Below are 22,389 nucleotides of genomic sequence, written 5' to 3' on the forward strand. Positions count from 1 at the left end.
GTTTGAAGTACTGGTATTCTAACACTGGTCCTATTGCAGCCTCTAAGACCACTCACCTACACACCCGCGCCTCCCCTCGAGACGCGGTCCTTCAGGTGCCGCCCGCCCCCCCCCTCCGGGAGGCGGGAAGAGGGTCTCACCTATGAGAAAGTGAAAATAGCCGGAGGGGTGGGGCAAGGTACGAATGTACTGAATGTGATTGGTTGAAGTGGCTGCCACTCATAAAACGAGCCTCGGGCACCCAGCCCCTTTCGCTTCCAGCAGGCTTTGCGCGCAGGAACATGGCGGCGTCCAGGTGGAGGTCTTGAGGGGGATCAAGTTGGTATGGCGTTGGCATCGGGGCCCGCGAGGCGGGCACTGGTTCGCCCTGGGCGGCTCGGCCTTGGGGACTGCGGGGCGCCAAGACGCGGGGCGTATGAGTGGGGCGTGCGCTCTACGCGGAAGCCCGAACCTCGTCCCCTGGACAGGGTGTACGAGATCCCGGGACTGGAGCCCATCACGTACGCGGGGAAGATGCACTTCGTGCCGGGGCTGGCGAGGCCGGTCTTCCCGCCCTGGGACCCCGGTTGGACGCACCCAAAGTTCCGCCGACCAATCCCGATTCACGAGCAGCCGTTGTACAAGGATCAGGCCTGCTACGTCTTCCATCAGCGTTGCCGCCTCCTCGAGGGTGAGGCCCTAGGACGGGCAGGAGGGGGATCTCCTTCCTCCGCCCAGCACTGACCCCAACTCTCCGTGGCCGTGCAACTCTGTGGGTGTCGGTTTCTTCGACTGCGAAATGGGTAGTGATGACGTCTCCTGAGGGTTTCAGCTTTAAGTGGGATGAGAAGTGTGCTTCTGTGAGGCAGTGTTAGGTTGAATGGCGAAGTGAAAAGACCTGGTTTCTGGTCTGCCCCTGCCTCCATCTAACTGTGTGATTTGGGGCAAGTGGCTGAAATTTCCGGAGCCTCCATTTTCTGTGAACTCAGTGGTTTTGATTAGATGATCCACATTGACCCTTCCAGCTCTTAATACCCTGGAGATGTAACTGTACATTGAATGATTCGATGGAGGGAGTTTATAGTGGAAAGAAAAAGCATGCTTAATCTGGTCTATGGCCTCTTTTGGCAGGATTGGTGAATGTGACAGAGAGGTGCCCACACAGGTGCCGTGGGTTAATAGTGAACCCAGGCCTACCTGTCTTGTGTCCTAGGTCAGTGTCCTCTGTCAGAGGTCAGAGCTGAGATGTTTTCACGAAAGGGTTCTGGACCTAAAAGCTATCTAGCCTATTTCTGCTCTCCTTTTACTAAGAACAGGTCATAATGACTGAGCTGAACGAAACCAGTCTGTCTAGAGCAGAACCAGAATTATTTTCAAGAGTCCATAAGGGTGAGGGAGCTTTTTTTTTTGAGCTTCTCTTTCCCTACTCTTTTTACCTCTTCTTCTTTAGTCCCCAAATCACTGTGGGAAGGGGCAGGTTCTGGAAACACAAAATGGTCAAGGTCAGTGGGAGCAGTATTTTCCAAGGAGTAATTAGGAAAGAAAGAGACCTGGCAGGATTTGGGGACTAAACCAAAGAATAAATCCTAGATTAAAAAAAAACCTTAATGGCCAGCCTCTTAAGCTGCTCAAACCCATTCCTGAAAGCTGAATTTCCAGCATCTAAACATTCCCATTGCCTTACCTGGGTATTGTAATGGACCTCACAGGACTTGGCAACCCCCCCCCCCCCCCCATTTTGTTTAATTTAAGTAGGCTCCACACCCAGCATGGGGCTAGAATCCATGACTCTGAGATTAAGAATTGATGCTAAGGACTGAGCCATCCAGGTGCCCCACCCTTGTGTGACCCTTGTAACATTACTAGGCTTTAGGGTAGACAGACTCAGGTTCTCCTCTCCATCATCACTTACAGGGTTGTGACTTGAAACAAATTCTTTAGTCTCTGAATTACATCCTCCAGTCCATAAAATCCCATCTGATCTGTAGATAAAGTTCCTGGCACAGGGTAGATGATGGTGCTCAGTAAATGGCAGCTCTAATGATTATTTATATCCTAGGGAACCATGAAATCTCAATATTTTAATCCACTGTCAAGTTTAAGGAACAACGGCAGTGCCAGAACTAAAATTCAGGTTATCTGACTCTGGTCTAGGGCTTTTTCTGCTGCACCATAAAATCCAGAAGTTATATTTCTAAATGATTGTATTTACCATGTCCTATAAGCCTCAAAGTAAAAAGTCTCATTGTGTTCATAGCATTTCATTTATTAGCACAAAGGAGATTGCTTGAGAGTATCTCCCCCCGCTTGGTTTAATCCCAGGCATAGCTTTACAAATGAAGATATGTGCTGGCGAGAGTAGCCTGCTAACCAAAGCCATCACCAGCCTGCTGTCAATTTGTGACTACAGCCATGGACAAGAATACAGTATTAACTTTGTTCTGAAGGTAGGGGACTGGGATGTGGATTTGATGCAGAGCTTAGGTCCCTAGCGCTGGGCCAGTTCTTCCCTCAGGGAAGCCAGATCTGGGGAAGGGGGAGCAAGGGACTTCTGCTTGGCATCACAGCCCATCCCACTGACAATAGCTGTCATTCCTTACTGTCTGAAAACGAAGCAGTCTGAATCAAATCTATTTTTGTTTATTTATATCCCATCATTTCCTGAAAAGTATTTCAGGCATATTACAGAAACTTTACACACAGCCAAATTAAATTAAAAACATACAGGTGAGGGAATTTACATGAAGGAGAAATAAAACAGTGAGTTGAATAAAAAAAATCCATTCAGTGAGGTTCTTTTTGCTAAAGGGGAGCCCCAAACTTGGCTCTCAGCCTGTTAAGGGTGCAGAGCAGTGTCAGCTGACCTGGCCACTTGCCTGTTTCTGTAAATAGTTTTATTAGAACACAGCCACACTCACTTGTTTACTTGTAGCCCCTGGCTACTTCCATTGCCACAGCGGCAGAGATGAGCAGTTGTGACAGAATGTATGGCTCAGAAGCTGAAAATATTTACTATCTGGCCCTTGAGGGAAAAGTTTGTTGCTCCCTGGTATAGAGAGGAACATTTTCAGTTATGCAGTTCACCATGTCTGTAAGACAAAACTGTACTATCCCAGGAGAAGCCCGACCTTCCAGTACCAAGGCCAGGGAGGATCCTGTGTAATAAAGTTCATGTGTGATCCTTCTGAAAAATCACGGCAGTGCATTTCATAGGGCTTCTGCATATAAAAATCTGCTTAAAGATAGCTCATTGTAGAAGCTCAGGGTTAGGTGAGTTGTGAAAGATTATCTGTTTCAGTGCTCCCAAACTCAGGGCCCCTGAAGTTATTCATGATTAGTAAGTTATTCCATTATTTCCAGAAGCTGTTTTCCCTTGATACGGCAGCATGGGCTTCATCCTCGGCCCACACCTAATACATGGGATCTATTTGGTAGATATGAGCTTTTCCTCCCCCCCCCCCCCCTTTAAAGTTTATTTATTTGACAGAGAGATCACAAGTAGCAGACAGGCAGGCAGAGACAGAGAGGGGGAAGCAGGCTCCCCACTGAGCAGAGAGCCCGATATGGGGCTCGATCCGAGGACCCTGAGATAATGACCTGAGCCGAAGGCAGAGGCTTAACCCACTGAGCCACCCACCTGCCCCGACCATGGGCTTTTCTAATCAGGGACTTGGATTTTGGTTATAAAGGGATTGAGGATTTGAAACACTGGCATACTGATCTAGTCCTCGAGTCTGGAGTCTGTCTGAATCTTGCAGGCAACAGATGGACTGTTGCCACAAGATTCACCCTTACGATCCCAGCCGTCTCCACTGCTATTCCGATCGCTCCTGTGCAGGCTCTCACTACCTCATTCAGTTTGACCATCCGCTGGAAGACAGTCATGCCTGCCATCGAGTTGGAATCGGCTGTCCTGGCTTCCACTCTTGTTTTAGTTCTGACTCCTCAGATGTCACAGTACAAATCCCGTCTCTCTCAGAGCAGACCTCTCCCCAAGATGCTACTGGCAGACCTAAGCAACTCATACTTGTCTGCTTTGTTTGTTTGTTTGTTTGTTTTGTTTTTGTGATTGATTACCCCAAAGGTGTAAAGCAGGCCCTCTGGCTTACCAAGACCAAGTTAATAGAAGGACTTCCTGAGAAAGTGCTTAGCCTTGTCGCTGATCCAAAGAACTGCATAGAGAACCAAGATGAACGCCTTTTGAACGTGATCTCTCATGCCCGTCTCTGGCACTCCACTGAAGACACCCCCAAGAGAGAGGCCTACTGGTAAGTTTCCCCCAACTCAGGAAGGTTTCTAGTTGATGGATTTTAGAGTCAGCCTTGTGCTTTAAATCTCCAAATGTCTCTTCTTTCCTCCCAGCCCCATCATTGTGGACAGTCTGCTACAGCTGTGTAGATCTCAGATTCTCAAGCATCCCTCTCTGGCCAGGCGGATCTATGCCAGAAACTACAGGTTATCTACCACCTGGAATCGAGGTTGGTCATCTTGGTCTGTTTTTTATCTTTCTACTCTTAACACCACTACCTGCTCACCACCACCGTGTCCTTGCCTGTGCTCATTTCCAACTTTCACAGACCACTTTTGTAGAATCAGACACATCCTCCTGTCCTGAGCCACAGACCAGTTCTTTTTTTTCTTTTTTAAGGGAAAGATGGGAGAGAAAGAGAGAGAGAGAATCTTAAGCAGGCTCCTTGCCTAGCATGGTGCCCGATGTGGGGCTTAATCTCACAATCCTGACATCATGACCTGAGCTGAAGTCAAGAATAGGGCGCTTAACCCACTGAGCCCCGGGTGTTCCTCAGTCTTTTTTGTTTTTCCTCACTTCTTCCCATGACTTAATTCAGCCATATCTAGTATCTATTGAGTGCCCATGAGAGCCTAAATGTTGAAGATAACAAGTAATAAAGCGCAGGCAGTCTCTGCCTTCACAAAGCTCGTACTCGATGGTCAGAGCCTTATTACCCCATTCTTGCTTTTCTCCTTTTCCAAATCCATTTTCCACGTAGCTGCTAGAGTGATCTTTCTAAAGTTCACTTCCCTCCCCTGTTTCTGACCCTTCACTGCCTCCCAGGAACTTCAGCCATTTATGATCAGATGTACCCCACTGATCTGGCCGCCAGCTGGGCTTTCTGGTCTTCTGTCCTTCTTACCGCCCCACCCCCAGCACACCCCCAGGCCAAATGTACACTTCAACTGCTTGCAGCTTTTTGGCATCAAGCTTTTATACCTTTTGCACTGTGCCGTATGTTCTGTCTGGAATGCTTTTTTCTACTTTCCTCGTTGGGCTAAATTCTGCTTGTCTGTGAGGCTCAGCTCCAGCCCCGTTCCTACGTGAGTGCGGTCATCAGCTAGTCTGCTTCTGTGCTCCTGGTGCCCATCGTGTGTCTTGTTACCAGAGCAATGTTGTACCATATTAGAATTCTCTAATCTCTCCTCTGTCCTCCCACTAAAGTGAACCCCTGACATTAGGGACCGTGTCTCACTTGTTTTTGTGCACGGTGTCTAGTTCCTGGCACATGAGCAGCGCTGACCGAGGGTCGGGTGGGTGATAACCACCCCAGGGGTTTCCGGCAGGGATGTACCAGGCACACCTGCGTTCCGACTACGGAATCCTGGCGCAGGGAAACCGGCTGTGGAATGATTGGGGATTTTCAGGGCATCTGCTTGGTCAGGTTTCTCGAGCTTGCCCCTTTTGAGTATGGACTTCCTGGCAAGGAGTCAGCTGTGCAGAGGTAATGGCACCACTAAGGAAATTAGTGAACCTCATTAATAGAGGAGTACTTGTTGGCCCGTCATCAACTATTACCTCTAATTAAACTGCCCCATTTGGAGCTGTCACTGGAGGAGGGATGTGGAGGGAATTGAATTGGAAACCACACTAGAGTGGTCTGTGGGGAGAATCTGAAACCCAAGGTTAGGAGAGGTTCAGGCACATTTATCTTCCTTGCAGATGATATGTGAGGAAACAGGAAATATTTTAGGAAACTATTCCTGAGGTGTGGGTGTGACGTGTTTTACCAAGCAGCTCAGAGTTCATCCATCCACAGACGTGGTATCCCTGCTTTACACACGCAGTGAGGGAGACCACGTGCTAATTAGGTGGCAGTGCTGTGGATCGAACCAGCTGTTAGATGTAGAAGGTCATCACCCCTGATCTGTTACCATGGTGCTGTGATTTGACTATCCAGAGCACCTCCAGAGGAAGATTTGGCTCCGTGGAGAATCTTCAGGAGGCTGTTCTCAGGGAGCCTTTGAGGCACATCTTGCCTGGTGGCATGAGGCCTCCTGTGGAGACCTCAGATAGGGGCATGTGCACATGCTCACAGTGGCAGCTTTGCTGGTATGTCAGGTGTGTGTTTCCTCTTAAACTGATGTCTGTGTAGCCAGGACGCCGATCTGTCTTAGGTGAGGCCTTCTGACTGGCCTGATATTCCCTCACTGTTGGTTGTTGAGTTTAATAGCCTTTCTTCTTAGCCTCTAGTCTCTTCCTCCTTCGCCCCCTCCCTCCTTCCCTACCACATTCTGGTCGTCACCTGGTTTATCTCCCTAAACTCTGCCATGGGGCAGTACACTTGTGTGCCTTCGCACATGTTCCTCCTGAACTAAAATGTTTTTCCTGGGTGACTACTAACCAACCAAGGGCATTTTGCGCCCTAAGGGAGATTTGGCAGGGTCTAGAGACACTTCTGATTATCATGACTTGAATGGGGGGAGTTCTACTGGCATCTGGTGGGTGGGGGCCAGGGGTGCGGGCAGACCTCCACGGTGCACAGGACAGTTTATCTCATCAAAGAGTTAGCCAGTCCAAAATGAGAGGGCCAAAGTTGAGAAACTGCTCTTATCCATCCTTTGGTCTCCCAGAGGAGGTCAGTTTTTTTTCTCTCTCTGCTGTCTTTGAGTATGGTTTGTACTTACATATACACTTACCAACTAGGAAGCTTCTTGAGAGCAGAGGGTAGCTCTTACTCATTTCTGGGTCCCCAGCATAGAGCAGGTGCTTGGGAAGATCTGTGTGGGGCATCCCCGAATCCAGACTGCCAGGTGGCCTCAGGGTCATTGGCAAGGGAACACAGGAAGAAGAGTGCTCTGGTTGGTCCCCTTCTCAACATCTTGACCAAAGTTTTGTTTTCTGCGATTAGGCTGATCAGCTGGGAAAGCAGTTAAGACTTGAGAAGCATGGTAGGATGAAGGCTCTAGGCTTGGCTGAGCTGAGGTAAGGCTTTGGATCAGGGTAGACTAATCGTCTTTCTCCCCTTGTAGAGTCTTTTCTCCTTCAGGTTCGTGGTTCCAGTGGAGCTCGACTGAACGCCAAGGATCCGCTGCCCACCATCGCCTCCAGAGAGGAGGTTGAAGCTACTAAGAATCATATTCTTGAGACCTTCTATCCCATATCTCCCACTATTGATCTTCAGGAATCCAATGTTTATGATGTGGAAGACAACACAGGTAAGTGTCACAGCCTTGTGTCTCTGCACAGTGTGGAGATGAGGGACGTGTTTTTTCTGAAGGGAAGGAGTATATTAAATATTGAGTCTGTGCTCTGTACCTCACGGACATTTTCTTCTGAGAGCCACGTAGCAGTGTATCCCCACTTGCTTTTGACCCCTGAGAGGTAACTGTTATGTCAGAACTGTAATGGGTAGCTATGGGGCTTCTGGCCAGGTGCAAAGTGTTTCCTTTATTCACAGGTCCCTTGAAAGACACCCCTCTTCCTGCGTACCCCTAAACCCTGCCCAAACTCCTGCTAGGACTGAGGAACCCCCCAGGCCTTGAATGGGAGTATTCATTCAAAACTCCATCGAATAAAGGCCCCACCACCTCCCCTGGCTGCGGCGACAGAAGCCAGAGCATCAGGCTAGGCAGGCCCATGGCTCACGCCCTCCAGTCTGTCCCTAGGAGTTGTAGCTCCTTCCTTCTAACCTCATTTCCATGGTGACAGCTTCCAGGAGGCCCAGCCCATTGCTGCAACCTCCTACCTAGTTGGCCAGCCTGACCTGGGCTGTTTTCTCTCAGTCCATCTGGTTCCTGGTTCCAGAAGCACCCTTCTGACACCCACGTTCTGTCCCTTCCCTCAGTCCTCTGTCCCTACCTCCCCAGGGCCTGTCAGGTACAGGTGGAAGTCCTCAGCTTACAACATGAGGGCCTCAGGTCTTGGTCCCTCTTTTCAGACTCAACTTGAGGAGTCCCCTGCTGCTCCCCCTCCCCACCCCCCGCCCTCTGCCGTAGTCCAGCTACACATAACACATTGTGCTCTTTCTCACCACAGGCTCTAGTGTGTCCTCTTCCCTCTGCCTGGGGTGTGTGGCTGTCCACCTCTTGTTTTCTTCCCCTCAGTAGTTCATCTGTCATCAGGGGCCTTTCCTCTGTCTTTCCCTAGCCCCAGCTCACCCCGCTCAGATCTTCACATGTCCCTCTCTTGGACCCCCCCCCCCCCCCCAACCCAGGACGGAGCCCCTCAAAGGCAGTGACAGGCCACGCTCGGCCTCTGCTCCTGGCCCTTGTCTGACCGTGGTGCCTGTCTCAGACTGGGAGCACAGGGAATGCTGAGCAGCTGAAGCAAGGACAGAGGCCCGAGGGAGGGCGTCTCTAAGTAGTGCTTGCTTCTGGGATTTTTCAGAGCCCATGTTTTCCCAGCTTCTTCCTCCTTGTCACCCACTTCCACTAATCTGGGTTGCTCATTCTGGAAGCTGCCAGCCTACCAAGGGTTTACTCTTGGCCACAGGGGATGCGCACGGTGGCCTGGCAGTGTTGTGGCTGGGAGGAACAAGGGCTCGGCTTTGACCCGCAGTGCCAGCGTTTGCAGAGCACTTGGGAGGCATGAGACCAGGCCTTTATCGTGAATAATAAAGTATGAGATGTTGCTAATGATTGGCTTTTGAAAAAAGAATTAGCATAGCGTCCATGTTTTCTTCTACTAGCAGTTGCTGTCCCCTGTGTGCTTGAATGAGCGCGAAAGGGGTAGAGTTAGAGCTAACACACAGAAGTCAACCTGGCACAGTAAAGAGCCAAAATAGTAAATATTTCAGGTTGTGCAGGCCACACAGGGTCTCCGACAGCTACTCTGTAGACATTGTGTCTGTGAGTGGGCATGGCTATGCTCCGCTAGAAACTGTTTGTTAAAATAGGCGGGGGCCAGGGGCGATGTGACTGGCAGACTGGTTTGCCATCCCTGGAACTATGGTGATGACTTCTGCCTTTACAGAATCTCTGTGGTGCCTGGCACTCAGCCAGGGTGAGGTGACTTTCCAAAGGCTCTGGGACAGGCTGATACTAATTTCCGTTCCTCCACATGATTATGTACCTTGCAGGATTCCAGGAGGGTTATCCTTACCCCTACCCCCACACCCTGTATTTCCTGGAGACGGCCAGTTTACGGCCACACCGCTTTCAACCAGATCAGCTGCGGGCCAAGATGATCCTGTTTGCCTTTGGCAATGCCCTGCTCCAGGCCCGGCGCCTCTATGGGGTATGTATGCGGAGAAGACCACTGAGCTACTTGACGTGGTGTTGGCCTCCTGCCTTACACTGCTTAAAGGAAGAAGGAAGGTGCAGAGGGATCCCTTGCTTGACTGAGGACTTCCAGGGACAGGCGCTTCCACGCACCCTGTGGAGATAAACTGGCATCTGGGGGCCTCCTGTGTGCCTGCCTGTGTTTTACATAAGAGACGTCGTGTATTCATCAGAATAGCCCACGGGGTTTCTTTGTCATCCCCATTTTCCAGTTATGCCCCTGAACCACCGGCAGGCTAAGCAGCTTGTCAGCATTACACAGCAGTGAGTGGTGGAAAAGGGGGCAGAACTGGGTGTGCCCAGTTCCTCGGGCTTTTGTTATTCGTGCTCGAGTACACCCCCGTGGTTCTGTGAGAGCAGAACGGGGGCACGATCCTCCACGGGCAGGAGGAGGTGAAACAGAGATGATACAGACCTGTGTGCCAAACGAGGACAGGCTTGGGGACCAAGATACCACTTGGTGATAGCCTCTTGATTCTGGGAGGAGGTCTTAAGGACCTGGATTGTTTAGAATGCGGGCTGAGTAGTTGTCCCACAGAGCTGTCCCTAAAATGGGGGAAAGCCTGGCCAGGGAACAACAGCCCCGAGGGAGGGAGTAGGGAATGGCAGTATGGGGTTCCCCGAGCAGGCCTGGGACACTGGATCCCTGGATCCCGGTGGGTGGGGGAGGGTTGTGTTGGGGGAGTGCTGAGAGCTGCCAGCTCGTAGGTCTGAGGCCCTCCAGTAGGAGTGAAGAGACTCATGATGTTCTCTTTTTCCTGTTTCCCATCCTACGTGGTCTAGGAACTAGTGGGGTTGGAGGGGTGTGGTTGGGCAAACGCAATAGGGTATGGAATGGACCTTGCCTATATTGGGCATTTGTTACATTCCAGTGTTCTTTATATCTGTGTTCCTCAAAGTGTGGGCCTGGGTTAGTGGCATTGGTGTCATCTGGGAACTTGGTGGAGGTAGAGATTCTACTGCATCAGGAACTCCGGGGTGGCGCCCAAGTAACTGGTGTTGCCCGGAGCCCTGCAGGTGGTGCTGGCTTTAGCTCGGGCTTGAGAACCACAGCAATGAGGTTTGAAAACCACTGCCTGTAGCAACTTCATGGCAGATGCTCCTGGCCTCATAGCTGAGGAAATTTGAGGCTCAAGGAGGCCAAGTGCCTTTCCCAGTGTCACACAGCTAAGAGATTGGCAGCTGTTACATCTTTATATATTCTTGTGTCTTCTTCTTGTGTCTTCTTGCGTCTCTTCAGTCCTGGAAGGTTATCTTTGTTTCCGTTCTTTGACTATGTACTTAGGAAGGCTCTGGAAGGTTGGGTGACTTGCCCAAGGTCCTACAGCTATTGCATGGGGAAGCAAGCACTGCCGCCCTGATCCCTCTAGCTTCAAAAGATGTGCTGTCTCCCACCTCCCGGGCAGGGGAGCGGAGCAGACGGGGTGGCACGTCAGGGACCTGCTCTGTAGGCTCCTCGCCGCTCCTGTGCCAGCTGCTGCCAGCAGAGCATGGCTAGCGACACTGCTGCTAATTGCCACCCAGTTGGGTAGGAGGGGAGACCTCCCCCACCCCTCCAGGTACGAATTATTCCTGGGGATGTGAAGTTGAGCAATTACAGGAAGAGCCTCCATGTAAAAGGTAAAATTGCTGAGAAATTTATGTACTACCTGCAGTTTTATTGATTTGTAGAGGGAGATAAGAGTCAATACAGAATCTCAGCTAACACTTAGAGGTACTTTTCTTTTTATTTATTTCTCGTGCAGCTAAGAACAGGTATTTTTAAGGCCAGCAGTCCCGGTGTGGCCCACACCACCATCTGACATTAGCTGTTCCTAATGTCCCATTCCACTCTGGAGGGGTGGACATAGGCAGTGTTTTTGGATCAAGGATGCTCTGCTTCCCAGGGCCTGCCTGCTGGCTCTCTGTCCAGCAGCTGGCCCTCACACAGCTGCACCGTTTGGAAGCTTCAGGGGGAGGGGTGAGTGTGTCATTTCTCATCCACCCTGGGACACTCCTGGGAGTGAAAGGAGGTACTCCTGTCCCATGGTGTGGGACTGCCAGGGCTTGGCCATGATGGGAGGGGTTTCAGTGATTTCTTGGCGTGGGGTCTGATCCTGGCTCACGCCCACGGGGCAGCCTTGCACAAATGATAGCACCTCTCTGACACTCAGTTTCCCCATCTGTGAAGTGGGGACAGACTGCTGGATCTGTGAGCTTACTGGTGGCTGTAAAGCTGGTGACCCAAATGGTGTGTGCAAGGTGTGTGGGAGCTGGTTGCTGCGGGGGTCCGGACCGAGTGGCGCTCCTTGAAGGGGAGCACCAGCACGCAGGCTGCCAGGTGAAAGCCTACTGCCAACATGCCGGTGCAGATAGCCAGAAATGCCCTCCATTTCTCCAGGCTTTCTGGGATGCCAGGCCCTTGGGAGCAAGGTGCTGTGGGAACCGAGTAGGCATAGCGCTGGCCGGGCCACTGTGGGATATCAGGCCAGTCCCTAGCCTTGCTGAGATTGTTTCCTCATCTGGCAAGTAGAGTGGGAACGGAGTGAGCTTATATATTCACTGACCCATTGTGGAACCAGCATCACTGTTGTCGCCATCGGATACCACCACGGGTTTGAGGGATTTCCCATCATTAAGCTCCCCTCACCTTCCTGTACTCTGCCACTGGCCCAGTCCTCACCCCGCGGCGGCAGGAATTACTGTTTCTGTGTGCTTATCAACTGGGAGGCACTGGGTCAGGCAGAGCCAGGCCGGAGAAGGGAGGGACGGCCTCGCCCTGGCTGCTGCCCCACGGTCAGAGCCTTAGATGGGAGTGGGCACTGGCTGTGGAAGCTGCCGGTTCGGTGCTGTTCTTTATACCCCGCTGTGTCTGGTTTGACTTCCTTGTCCCGTTTCCCTCTCAGAATGACGCTAAGGTTTTGGAGCAGCCTGTGGTTGTACAGAGCGTGGGCACCGACGGACGTGTCTTCCAGTTCCTCGTGCTGCAGCTGAACACCACGCAGCTGGCCTCCAACGAGGGTGTCAAGAATCTGGTCTGGGTGGACTCAGACCAGCTCCTCTATCAGCATTTTTGGTGTCGCCCAGTGATCAAAAAGAAGGTGGTTGTGGTAAGTCCTGCCATCTCCAGCCTGGTGATGGGACCGGGACCGGGACTCCGTGTCCCCAGAGTAATTCAAGGGTGGAGCTGAAGGGATGCTTGCAGCGGGGACCCTGGCTTTAGGGTTGTCCTACCCAGGATCTTTCCAGGAGCGCTTCTTCTGTCTTGGGCCCTGCCTGGCCCTCCGTGCACCCCCCCCCCCGCCCCGCTTTCCTGTGCCCCCAGCATGGCTAGCTCCTCACCGCGCCCCATATGCCCTGCTGCTGCTGGCCCGGGCCCCTCAGGGGTGCTGCTGCTTTTTTGTAGGAGGCATCTCCCTTCTCCCCCTGCCCTCCATTTCTCTTTTGTCGGGCCATCCTCTCCTTGTCCTTCCAGGTCTAGCATAAGGACCTCCCCGCCCCCACCCCATCCCACTGCTAGCCCCATTGCAGTTCCTCAGGTGGGTCCCCATAGCCCCCGTGTTCCCCCATCACAGCACAGTCCCACAGTTTCCAGATTTTTCTCCTCCATCAAATGGAGCTCCAAGCTCCTCAGAGGTGGGTCCCGTGGGAGACGCCTTCATTCATTTCTTTCCGCAGACATGGGATTCTTTCTGAGGCCTTGTCACTGTCTCTGGTGCTCCACTGGCAGAGTCTCGGCCTGCTTTCTGTGCAGCACGCAGTGACCGTTCTGATTCATAATGCGAGGACAGGCAGCGATAAGCACCCTGAAGGGACAAGGGGACTTTGGGGGCTGCTGGGTCTGTGGCTAGCTGTGTCCTGGGTCCCCCACGGACCTGAGCTGGTGTGCTGCACGGAGCTGGTGTTGGGCTTTTGAACAGAATTGGCGTGGCAGCTGCCTGCTTAGCTCTCCAGCGTCTGCCAGTGTTGTTTCTGCCCCAGAAGTGCCTCTCTGGGCGGGGCCCTCTTCTTTGGCCCCAGACACCATTGCGTGTCACCTGCAGCCACACCAGCTACCTCTGTACTCTCTGCTCTTACCCTGCTCTCTTCCTCTCCTGTATGTTTCTGGGTTCTCCCTTCCAGAACACTGACTTAGTGGCAGACACATCCTGGCTGGTCAGATGTCTCCCACCCCCCCAGCCCTAGGCCCCCAGCACAGGCCCTGGGCTCCAGCCTTGCCCTTCTGCTTCCTACCTGTGCTGGCACAGAGACTCGTCTCTCAGAGGCATCCTGCCTTTTCTTTTTAACTCCGGCCCATGCTTCTTGCCCTGTAAGACTCTTCTTGCCCTGTTCATACTCATGGGAAACCATGAATCATCTCTGCTTTCTGAACATCTTTTCCCTATGTCTTCTGTGAGGCTCGTCAGCTTTTATCGTCACTGTTCCGAGATCTGGCTGTAAGCTCCTTGAGGGCAGAGCCAGATTCAAGCCACTCTCAGGTTTCTGGCACAGAGCACAGGCCTGGTACAGAGAGAAGGGGGGTACCTGATCGATGTGTGTGAACAAGTGAGGGATTATTGTCCCTGGGAATGAAAAGCAGGCAGACCATTGGTTCATGGTGGTTTAGGGAGGGGGTAGGGAGGGGGGGCGGTGTCAACAGCCCTAGGAGAGCTTCATGTCCTCCAGCCCAGCCTCTCTGGTATCTCTTCGCTGCCGGCTCCCTGGTGCCCCTCTTTGCTCCATGAGAGGAGAAGACCGGCATTATCCAGACATTTTAGGATTTACATAAAATCCACCTTTGTTTTTATTGCTGCCATTAAACCTCGTAGCAGGATCCTAATGGGCTGTGTTCTTTCCAGGAACCTGTTGGGCCAACTGGTTTCCAGCCTGAGACATTCAGGAAGTTTTTAGCTCTGTACTTGCACGGTGCTGTGTGAACCCAGGACCACTCTGGGGTCTCGAGCCCCCCCCCCCCCCGGCCCCTTCCGCACAAGATGCTGTATCCAGAGCAGTGCTGGGCCGCCCGAGCCTCCACGCTCACCCGGCCTGTAGTCTGGTTGCCGACAGAGAGCCCTTCCGCTGCCCTGGAGCCTGTGCCTGTGTGGGGAAGCTGTGGGAGGGGGGTGCCTGTAGCTGTATGTGAGCCCTACCGTCAGCTGGCCTTTGCGTGGGTGTGGGCCCTGAAGCCTGACCTGCCCCCGGTAAGCCAGGCTCTGCCCACAGCCGACTCTGACTTAAGATGACTTCAGATAAGAATCTTTGTCTGAGTTTCACCTTGTTCATTTGATACTTGAGGATAATGACGTCCTGTGTTGTGAAGACGGAGTGGCCGCCACAGGATAGGTGCTCTCTGAGGCTCCCTGGGTTCTCAGGGGACTCTCCAGACTGCGGGCACATTTCATCAGGGCTGCAGAAACTCTGACTGGAACATTCGTTGTAGATTTCTCCCTAGCATCCAGGTAAATAGATCAAGTACCTCCCTGGTTCAGCTGGCCTCTCTGTGCACACCACCTCCGAGTCCTGCCCTGGGCCCCGCACCATAGACCCAGCACCCTGTCTCGTCCTCCCGTGTCGTTTCCATATTCAGGGAAGCGCTTGAATGCCCGTGTGCTGGGCACTGTTCTGGGCCCTCGAGGTAAGAGACCTCAGATAGTAGAAGGCCACCTAGGTCACACAGTGGGTGGTGCAGGTCTGCTTCCTAGGTAAACGCTTGGAGATTTGCAGGTGATTTTGGGGAAGGTCTCGAGGACAAGCCCCTGTGAGGAGTGATGGGGCGTGCTGGGCAGAGAGCTCGAGCTCTGTGGGTTTGCACCTGAGGTCTCGGCCAGTTCCTAGTTCTTTGGGTGCCGTGGAGCAGAGGTGAGGAGTGGAGCCTTTCTGCAGACACTGTTGGCCTGCCACCAGTCATCGGATGCACACTGTTCGTCAGAGCGAGAGAGCCCGAGGTGCAGCAGGGAGGAGGGCAAGTCCTGGAGGGAAGCGGGGAGGCTGGCCCTGCTGGAGGGCCTCTCAGGAGATCCACGGGCAGCACGAGCCACTAGAGCTGGTAAATGGCCAAGTGGAGCCCTGCCCCTGTGTGGCTCCCAGGCTCATCCTCTAGCCACTTTGCAACTTACCTTTTAGGCTTGGGTGGGATGGTGGTGGCGGCTTAAAGCTGGGCTGTGCTGGCTGAAACCCCTGGAGCCTGTGGGAGCGAGGCTGAGTCGGGCGGCCATGGTAGTTGGCCGCCAGCAGATGACCCTGTGGTTCGAGGACTGCCCTGGGAGGGGCTGGTGCTGCAGGGTGGGCCTGGACCACAGCCCACTTTGAGTGAGGACCGCCCTTGTGGCTGGCTTTGGTCTGTCCCCTGTGGATCTCAGAGCTGAGCTCTGGGTCCAGCACAGCTGACCTATGAGGCAAGGCAGACAGGACTGCCGGGTTTTATTGTCCCCCTACAGATGGGGAGACTGAGGCTCAGAGAGCAGGTGTTGTGGTGTCAAGAGCTGGGAGTCTCACACGTGATGACAGCTGCCTTTTCCACAGGTGTCTGCTTCCCCCAAATCCCAAGAGCCTGCAGCCTCAGCCTCACCATCTGCATCCAGGGTCCCTCCTGTGGGCAGCAGCACAGCCCTGCCCCCTCCAGCCTACAGGCCGCGGGTCCCCTCCCCAGCCAGGCCAAGAAAGAACTGAAACCTGGATCAGGATTGGGGCCCGAGCCCTAAGATTCCCTGCTGCAGACCTCCGGGGCAGTCCAGCAGTCAGCCCAATCTGAAAACTTGCTGTGTGCCCTGGCTGACCTCGTGCTGGGAGCTGGAGCTGGAGCCAGAGCTACAGAAGGAGCCCTGGTCTCTTCTCCAGGGGCTCCAGTTTGCTGGCAGATGCTGACAGAGCAGTGGGTCTCCTCTGGGTCCAGGGAAGCTGTGAAGGCCGCCTTTCCCCTGCCTGAGCAGCTGCCCACAGTAGGTGGTACAGCAGGCATCACCACAGAGGGGACAGTATGCAGGCGTGACTACCCAACAAACACCCAGTTCCTCCGTGAGTAACTGAGCACCTGCTGGGTGATTCTGGGGACAAGGAACACTCAAATGTCCCCAGCTTGGAGGAACACCTGGCCTCGGGGTTGCTGGGGGGCATTGGGTATTCTCATCCTACAAGCAGAGGTGGGGGAGCCAGTGAGGTTAGAGGCAGGATCCCATTCCAGCTCAGCACCCCACACCATGGCTCCCGCGTGCCTGGAGAGCACTGGCGGTGGCACGGGGCCCGCATGGCAGAGGCTGTGTGCTCAGGGAGCCAAACCCTTCAGAGCTATGTGAATGTGGGTCAGGCCGAGTGCCACCTGCCTGGTCATTCAGAGAGGTCTATGCAGAGGAAGAGCCCAGAAGCCTTGTTCAAGAGAAGAGAAGGGCGAGATGCGAGCTTCCGGGTCCTCCAGGCTCTTCCTGTCACCCCCTTCTGGACTACCCCCTCAGGGGGGGCTACCAGGGGCCCTAACCACCAGTACTGCTGTTAGTGACGGATGCAAGGTGCTGTTCTAAACTGCTCACAAACACCAGCTCATCCTCACAATGCCCTGGGAGAAAGCTTTACAAATGAGGAAACAGGACACAGGTAGGAACTAACTTGTCCATGGCCACAGGTGGTAGTAGTGGCCAGAACAGTGTCTGGAAGGGTCAGACCTTATAAAGGTGTACTGAGCCCACATATGGCCTGGAGCAAGGTCCTGGGAGCACAAGGGAAGCAGAAAGTCATACTTTCTCAGTGTCCAAACCCACACACCCCACTGCTTACTTCGCCCCAGCTCTCCATGTGTGGATGGAGGCTAGGACCGGGGCTCCCCACGTCTGCCCAGCGCCACCCAGCTGCCTTCCAGAATGCCAAAGGCTACTCTCAAAGTCCTCCAAGAGCTCCCCCTTGCCTTGGAGGTGAAAACAAGACCAAACTGAAAACAGGAAAGTCAATGTCCCTGGTGGGGGGTGGGGGGGTGGGGAAAGTCCCCAGCCTCTGCCTTGGGAAGCGTCCACCTGAGTGGGAAAGGCACTGTGGCTGCAGCCTTGGGAACCCCAGTGGCCTGCACGGACTCTGTGGAACAAGGCAGCCCACACCTGTTCTAAGCCCTGAAAAACAGCCTCTGGCACACCGGTGTGTGTCTGAGACTCAAAGCTGAAGCTGGATTTTAGAGTGCCCCCACATATCTGAAGGGTGAATGCGGTCTTCCCTCCCGATCCCCCTTCCCCAAAGGCCACTGCAACCCCACACAGCAACTGCAGATTAACATGCCCAGGAAGAGCATAAACACCTTGAACACAAAACAAGGTCTTGTTACACACCAGGCACAAAAACCGCAGGCAACCGGCCACCTTGCGTTCTGTAGTCCGAATGATAAACTCCAACCCACACCCCCCACCTCCCCAAACATGTCAGGAAGGGCTGCGGAAAAAAGATGTCCCTTTAATAAAACGTTATCAACATATATCGTACACAAACTACAATGTATCATAATTACTTTTTTTTTTCCTCTCTTAATTCAGAATCAGACTACAAGGTAAGAAAAAACACAGAAACAGCTACAATGTTCCCAATAATCCGCACAAGGTCTTTTTTCAGGCAGATGGTATCTCACATAGTATGATATACATGGATCAGGGAGGGAGGGAGGGAGAACAGACAGCAGCTACAGGGGCGTGGGGAGGAGGGGCTGTAAATGTACAAAGAATTCAGGTGTCTTTAGGGCGAGACTCGGGAGGTTTTCAATGGGAGCGGTGAGGTGAGGGAGGCCGTGTGTCACCCCTCCTGGGAGGGGACAGGCTCCACTGTCGCATTTGTCGGTTTTTGAAAATAAAAACAGGACCGGAAACAGCACGTCTGTTTGGTTGGTGTCCCCCGCCCCCACAGCTATTCCAAAGTCTTTCCATCCAGTTCCAAGCGTATACAGAACAATTCTGGTCAATTTCCCATCTTTGAAAAAGAAGCAAGAATCAAGAGGAAAAAACAAAAGAAAACCCAAACTCCAGCCCTACGGTGCCCCCCCACACACGACGAGGATGATGCGAGCCAGGGCCACGGGACAAGAACGTGGGGGTCACAGTTGCCATGTCCCAGGTCATAGCCATCCTGTTGGGGGTGGCCTCCCCCACTGTGCTCTGTCCAGGCCACCACCCAGCTGGCAGGATTCTCGCTGGGAAGACTGGGGTGGGGGCCGAGGAGGGGGCCGGAGCAGCACAGAGGCCGGGCAGGGGAAGGTCCAGGAGAGAGAGAGGAGGAAGCGGTCCTGGGAACACAGTGCATGCCACCGGGTCACAGCGTGTCTCCGCCGCCGCGGAGTCCTGAAAGCGGTCAGGTGGTCAGGCCCCTCGGGCCACATAATGGGGTGGGAGTGGGGGAGGCGGTTCTGGGGTCCCAGGTGTGCAACTGCCGGTGCCACCTTGGCTAGGAGAAACCAAGCAAAACCCAAACAGGTTCCTGACCCTCCCTTGCCCATCCCCACAAACCAAAAACCCCAACTGGAGAAAGGTGATTTTCTTTTCTCTTTCCAAAAAAGGCCTTTTGAAAGAAACCACCGATTGTAAACTGCCCAGTTTATTATTATTATCATTATTTTTAGATGGCTACAAAGACAGCGTGAGACCTCACACCTAGACTAGCTTTCCTGGTGGAAGGGCTTGGGTACAGACATACAGCAGGGCGTGGTTGGTTTTTTTTTTTTTTGTCCTTTTTTCTTTTTTTTTTTTTTAAAGAAGAAAGCAAAGAGGTTGACTGGGGGTGGGGTGGGGGGTGGGGGCTCGCTAGAAGCTTCCATTTTTAAAAATTTTTCCCCCAAAAAACCCCCCTTGAAAACAAATTAAAAAATCCCAGTAACGGTAAAACCCCAAACAAACAAACAAACAAAAACAACAAAAAAGTGTCACGTACATAAAAGGTCCTTTTGGGAATGGGCAAGGGGTGGGATTTTTCTGGTCATTGACTTGAAATATATTTTTATTTTGAGTTTTGTCCTTCATGTTTTATGGAATAAAAAGTTCGGCCTTTTTATTGCATGAAACTAAAAATTGGGACAGGTTGGGGGACTGGAGGAGGAGAGTGGGGGCTGAGGGGGAGCAGGGAGATGCCCCTCCCCCAGCTCCTGGGTAATGACACCTCACTTCTTCTTGCATAATTTCTGGCATCTTCCCGCCTGCAATGCCGGCTCTCTCAGCGTCTCGGAGAAGAGGAGGGGATCACACGCTCATCGTCATGCTTGGAGAATACTGGAAGGGGAGAAGCAGACAGGGTTGTGAGGCCAGGGTGTGGGAGACTTGGGAACTAGAGAGGGCCCATCTGGGGGTCTGGGGAAGCCTGGGATGGCACTGCCCACTCAGGCACTAGCCTGTGCGCCAGCCACAGTGGGAGCTCTAAGGGTCCCCCTGCCCCCTTTCTCAAGTCCCCCCTTTTTCCAGCTGAGGAAGCAGAAGATACTGCCCTCCCCACACAGGGTGGGCCAGGGCTCTGCCGGGGGGATGGTCTGGGGTTCTCAAAAGCTGCTGAAGCAGGACGCTGTTTCTTCAAATGTGTTGTAAGGAGAAGCTGGCCCCTCTGCATGGAGACCCCCAGAAGTCTCTGGTTGCACAAACCTTCTTCCCCAGGTCAGACAGAAGTGGACCCCAGAGACCATGCTCCCCAGAGCACCAGAGCCCAGGCCTCGTGAGTCCCAACCCGGGGCTGTTCCAGCCACATTAGCTTTCTCAGTGTTGCAGGCACTGTTGATGCCTCCAGAAGGACCTGCCAGCGGTCCAGGTGGCAGTGGCTGGGGCCATGCAGCGGGGGTTGGGGGACAGAGGGGCCTCTGCACTTTGCAGAGAAAAATGACCAAGGAGAAAGCCAGTGGCACGGCTCTTGGGACACCAGCCAGCCAGGCTGGTGTTGGACAGTGCATTCCAGAACTTGTTAAAGGAACGATCCCTGGCCGCAGGGGTGAGTGGAAGAATCCAGGGGCAAAATGGGAGTCGGGGTGGGGGTGAGGGGGGGGGACACAGCACTTACATTGTCATTCTGGAAGGAGTGGAGGAAGTTCCCTCCTAGCTCACCATCGTCTCGAGGGGTGCCTGGAGGATTGCTAATGCCACTTATGTTGTTGGGAGAATTCTGGAGAGGAGAGAGAAGGTAAGCCCCAGCTCCCCAGCAACCAGCCCACCCGATGGGGAGACAAGCTTTCTGGGGCCTTGAGGCTGGGGCAGGGTGGATGCTGTCAGCGAGGGAACAGAACACACACTCACTTTTGGAAGTCCATCTATGTCACCTGACCCTGCAAGGAAGGAAAGCTCGGATTCAGTTTCGTGTTTTCTCTTCCACGGAGAGACCTCCAGACCACCCCCAGATCCCACACTACTGCGCAGAGAGTCTCCTTTCCTGGCTGGAGCTCTGGGCACCTTCCTAGGAGCCCAGCCAAGGCCAGTATGGGGGACCAGGCCCGGCTGAGCCGAAGACGGATGCTGGCGCAGGGCTGGGCAGGGTAGAGTGTGGCCATGGGGCCGGTGCCTGCTTACCTAACGATCCATTCATGTGGTGTGGCTCCATGCCGCCCATGCCTCCCATCGGGCCGTCCGAGCCTGGACCCATCGGGAACTGGGGGAGAAGCACAGGGTGTGGTGGCTGAGTGGGCCCCAGGCCCTTTGCAGCTCTCTCGCAGGCTCCCACACCCAGCTGCAGAAGAGCAGTGCCCTCAGGGAGCTTCCACTCTGCCAGAGCCCCTCTGTCAGGCACATAGAGGTGTCTGACGTGGGCCAGGAGGTTGGAACGGGGCCCTTTCCTTGGCCCCCAGAGCTGTGCGGGCAGAGGTGAGGAACCAAATCCAGGTAGGGAAAGGCACTGGGCTGAGGCCACACCATGTCATACTGGGACAACTCTCTAACCAAATGGCATGGACTTACTTGGGCTCTCTATGTCCCTGGGGTGGAGTGTGTGGCTCACCAGTCAGAACCTCACACAGACACACACAGATACACAGGAAGACTGCCTGTGCCCAGCCAGGGGCCGAAGTACTAATGCTTCTTCTCTCCATTTTACAGATAAGGAAACTAAAGCACAGAGAGAGTAGGAAATGCTTTGCCAGAGGTCCCCGTCCCCCCTCAAGAGATGGGAGGTGCTGGGACAGGGCACAGGCAGCTGTTCCACAAGCCTCTGAGTGCTTCCTCAGAAGCAAAAGAGTTCCATGGGGCTGGTGAGGAGATGGGGTCTACTGAGTGACTGGGGAGGGGAGGAGCTGGGCAGGGGACAGTACAGAGGGAGGCCACTGACGACGTCCCTACGCCGAAGCGGTGATGCAGGCGGGTCACAGGGCAGAGGCGGAGTCAGCTCCAGCCTGGGCCTCAGGCCTGTGCAGGGCTCGCAGACCAGACCAAAGGCTGGAGGTCACATCACATGGTCATGAAGGGAGGGCTGAGCTTTGTCTGGACAGCCAAGGCCCCGTGAGGCACACCGGACGTCAGGGTGGACAAGGATGGACCATGTGGCATCTGGCCCTGTGCTGGGGGCTAGGGACAGAGAGCCGAGTCATGGCTGGGCCTCAGCCTGGAAGAGGAGCCCACAGCTACAGACACCCAACCACCCCACAGGACAGACGTGCCGAGTTCCAAAGGGAGCTGCAGACAAGGCAGGGCCAAAGCTTCTGGAAGAGGCACTGCGGAGAGGGCAGAGAAATCAGAACATTCTGCATGGAGGTGGCAGGGGGCCAAAATAACTGAAGGACAGGATTTGGCCAGGCAGAGACAGGGCGTGGAAGCCATTCTAGGCAGGGGTCCTGGGTAAGCACAAGAGGCAGGTGGCAGCAGGGAGTGTCGGGGCAGAGACCAGTGTGCCCAGCCTGGGAGGGAGCACCTCGGGGCCATCTGCCACTCACAGCCACTGGAGTCTCAGACTCCTTGCCTCCCGCCACCCTGGAGGCTTCCTAGGGCCACATTTCTGTCATTTGGCAACAAATTTCACACT

General features: G+C 53.8%; 3 protein-coding genes across 12 annotated transcripts in view; 1 reads left to right on the plus strand and 2 right to left on the minus strand.

Moving 5' to 3' along the window:
• Window positions 1–147, minus strand: part of LOC131809727 (NADH-cytochrome b5 reductase-like) — a 48,076-nt gene extending 47,929 nt beyond the window's left edge. For both annotated transcript variants that reach the window (XM_059137050.1, XM_059137049.1), the window contains exon 1: window positions 57–147. The gene's annotated coding sequence lies outside the window, so the exon portion shown is untranslated. The remainder of the gene's footprint in view (window positions 1–56) is intronic.
• A 101-nt stretch (window positions 148–248) lies between these two features.
• MRPL37 (mitochondrial ribosomal protein L37) lies at window positions 249–14,706 on the plus strand. Its single transcript, XM_059137423.1, has 7 exons — window positions 249–670; window positions 4,064–4,247; window positions 4,342–4,457; window positions 7,243–7,428; window positions 9,291–9,448; window positions 12,378–12,581; window positions 14,310–14,706. Exons 1-7 carry the CDS (start codon window positions 325–327, stop codon window positions 14,385–14,387), a joined length of 1,272 nt encoding a protein of 423 aa, XP_058993406.1. The 5' UTR covers window positions 249–324; the 3' UTR covers window positions 14,388–14,706.
• Window positions 14,707–17,857: 3,151 nt separating this feature from the next.
• Window positions 17,858–22,389, minus strand: part of SSBP3 (single stranded DNA binding protein 3) — a 163,709-nt gene continuing 159,177 nt past the window's right edge. For all 9 annotated transcript variants that reach the window (XM_059137429.1, XM_059137424.1, XM_059137426.1 and 6 more), the window contains 4 exons: window positions 20,949–21,027; window positions 20,679–20,707; window positions 20,446–20,547; window positions 17,858–19,673 (listed from right to left, as the gene is read on the minus strand). In XM_059137429.1, the coding sequence (XP_058993412.1) occupies window positions 19,644–19,673; window positions 20,446–20,547; window positions 20,679–20,707; window positions 20,949–21,027 (240 nt within the window). In that variant the 3' untranslated portion in view covers window positions 17,858–19,643. The remainder of the gene's footprint in view (window positions 19,674–20,445; window positions 20,548–20,678; window positions 20,708–20,948; window positions 21,028–22,389) is intronic.

Source organism: Mustela lutreola, chromosome 10, assembly GCF_030435805.1.
Source record: "Mustela lutreola isolate mMusLut2 chromosome 10, mMusLut2.pri, whole genome shotgun sequence".
In the NCBI taxonomy this organism is placed as follows: domain Eukaryota; kingdom Metazoa; phylum Chordata; class Mammalia; order Carnivora; family Mustelidae; genus Mustela; species Mustela lutreola.

Excerpts from the sequence above, each read along its gene's own strand:
- MRPL37 (XM_059137423.1), top strand. The coding sequence starts at position 325 with ATGGCGTTGGCATCGGGGCCCGCGAGGCGGGCACTGGTTCGCCCTGGG. Across the intron at positions 671-4,063 it reads GCGTTGCCGCCTCCTCGAGG|GTGTAAAGCAGGCCCTCTGG; the intron begins GTGAGGCCCTAG and ends ATTACCCCAAAG. Across the intron at positions 12,582-14,309 it reads TCAAAAAGAAGGTGGTTGTG|GAACCTGTTGGGCCAACTGG; the intron begins GTAAGTCCTGCC and ends TGTTCTTTCCAG.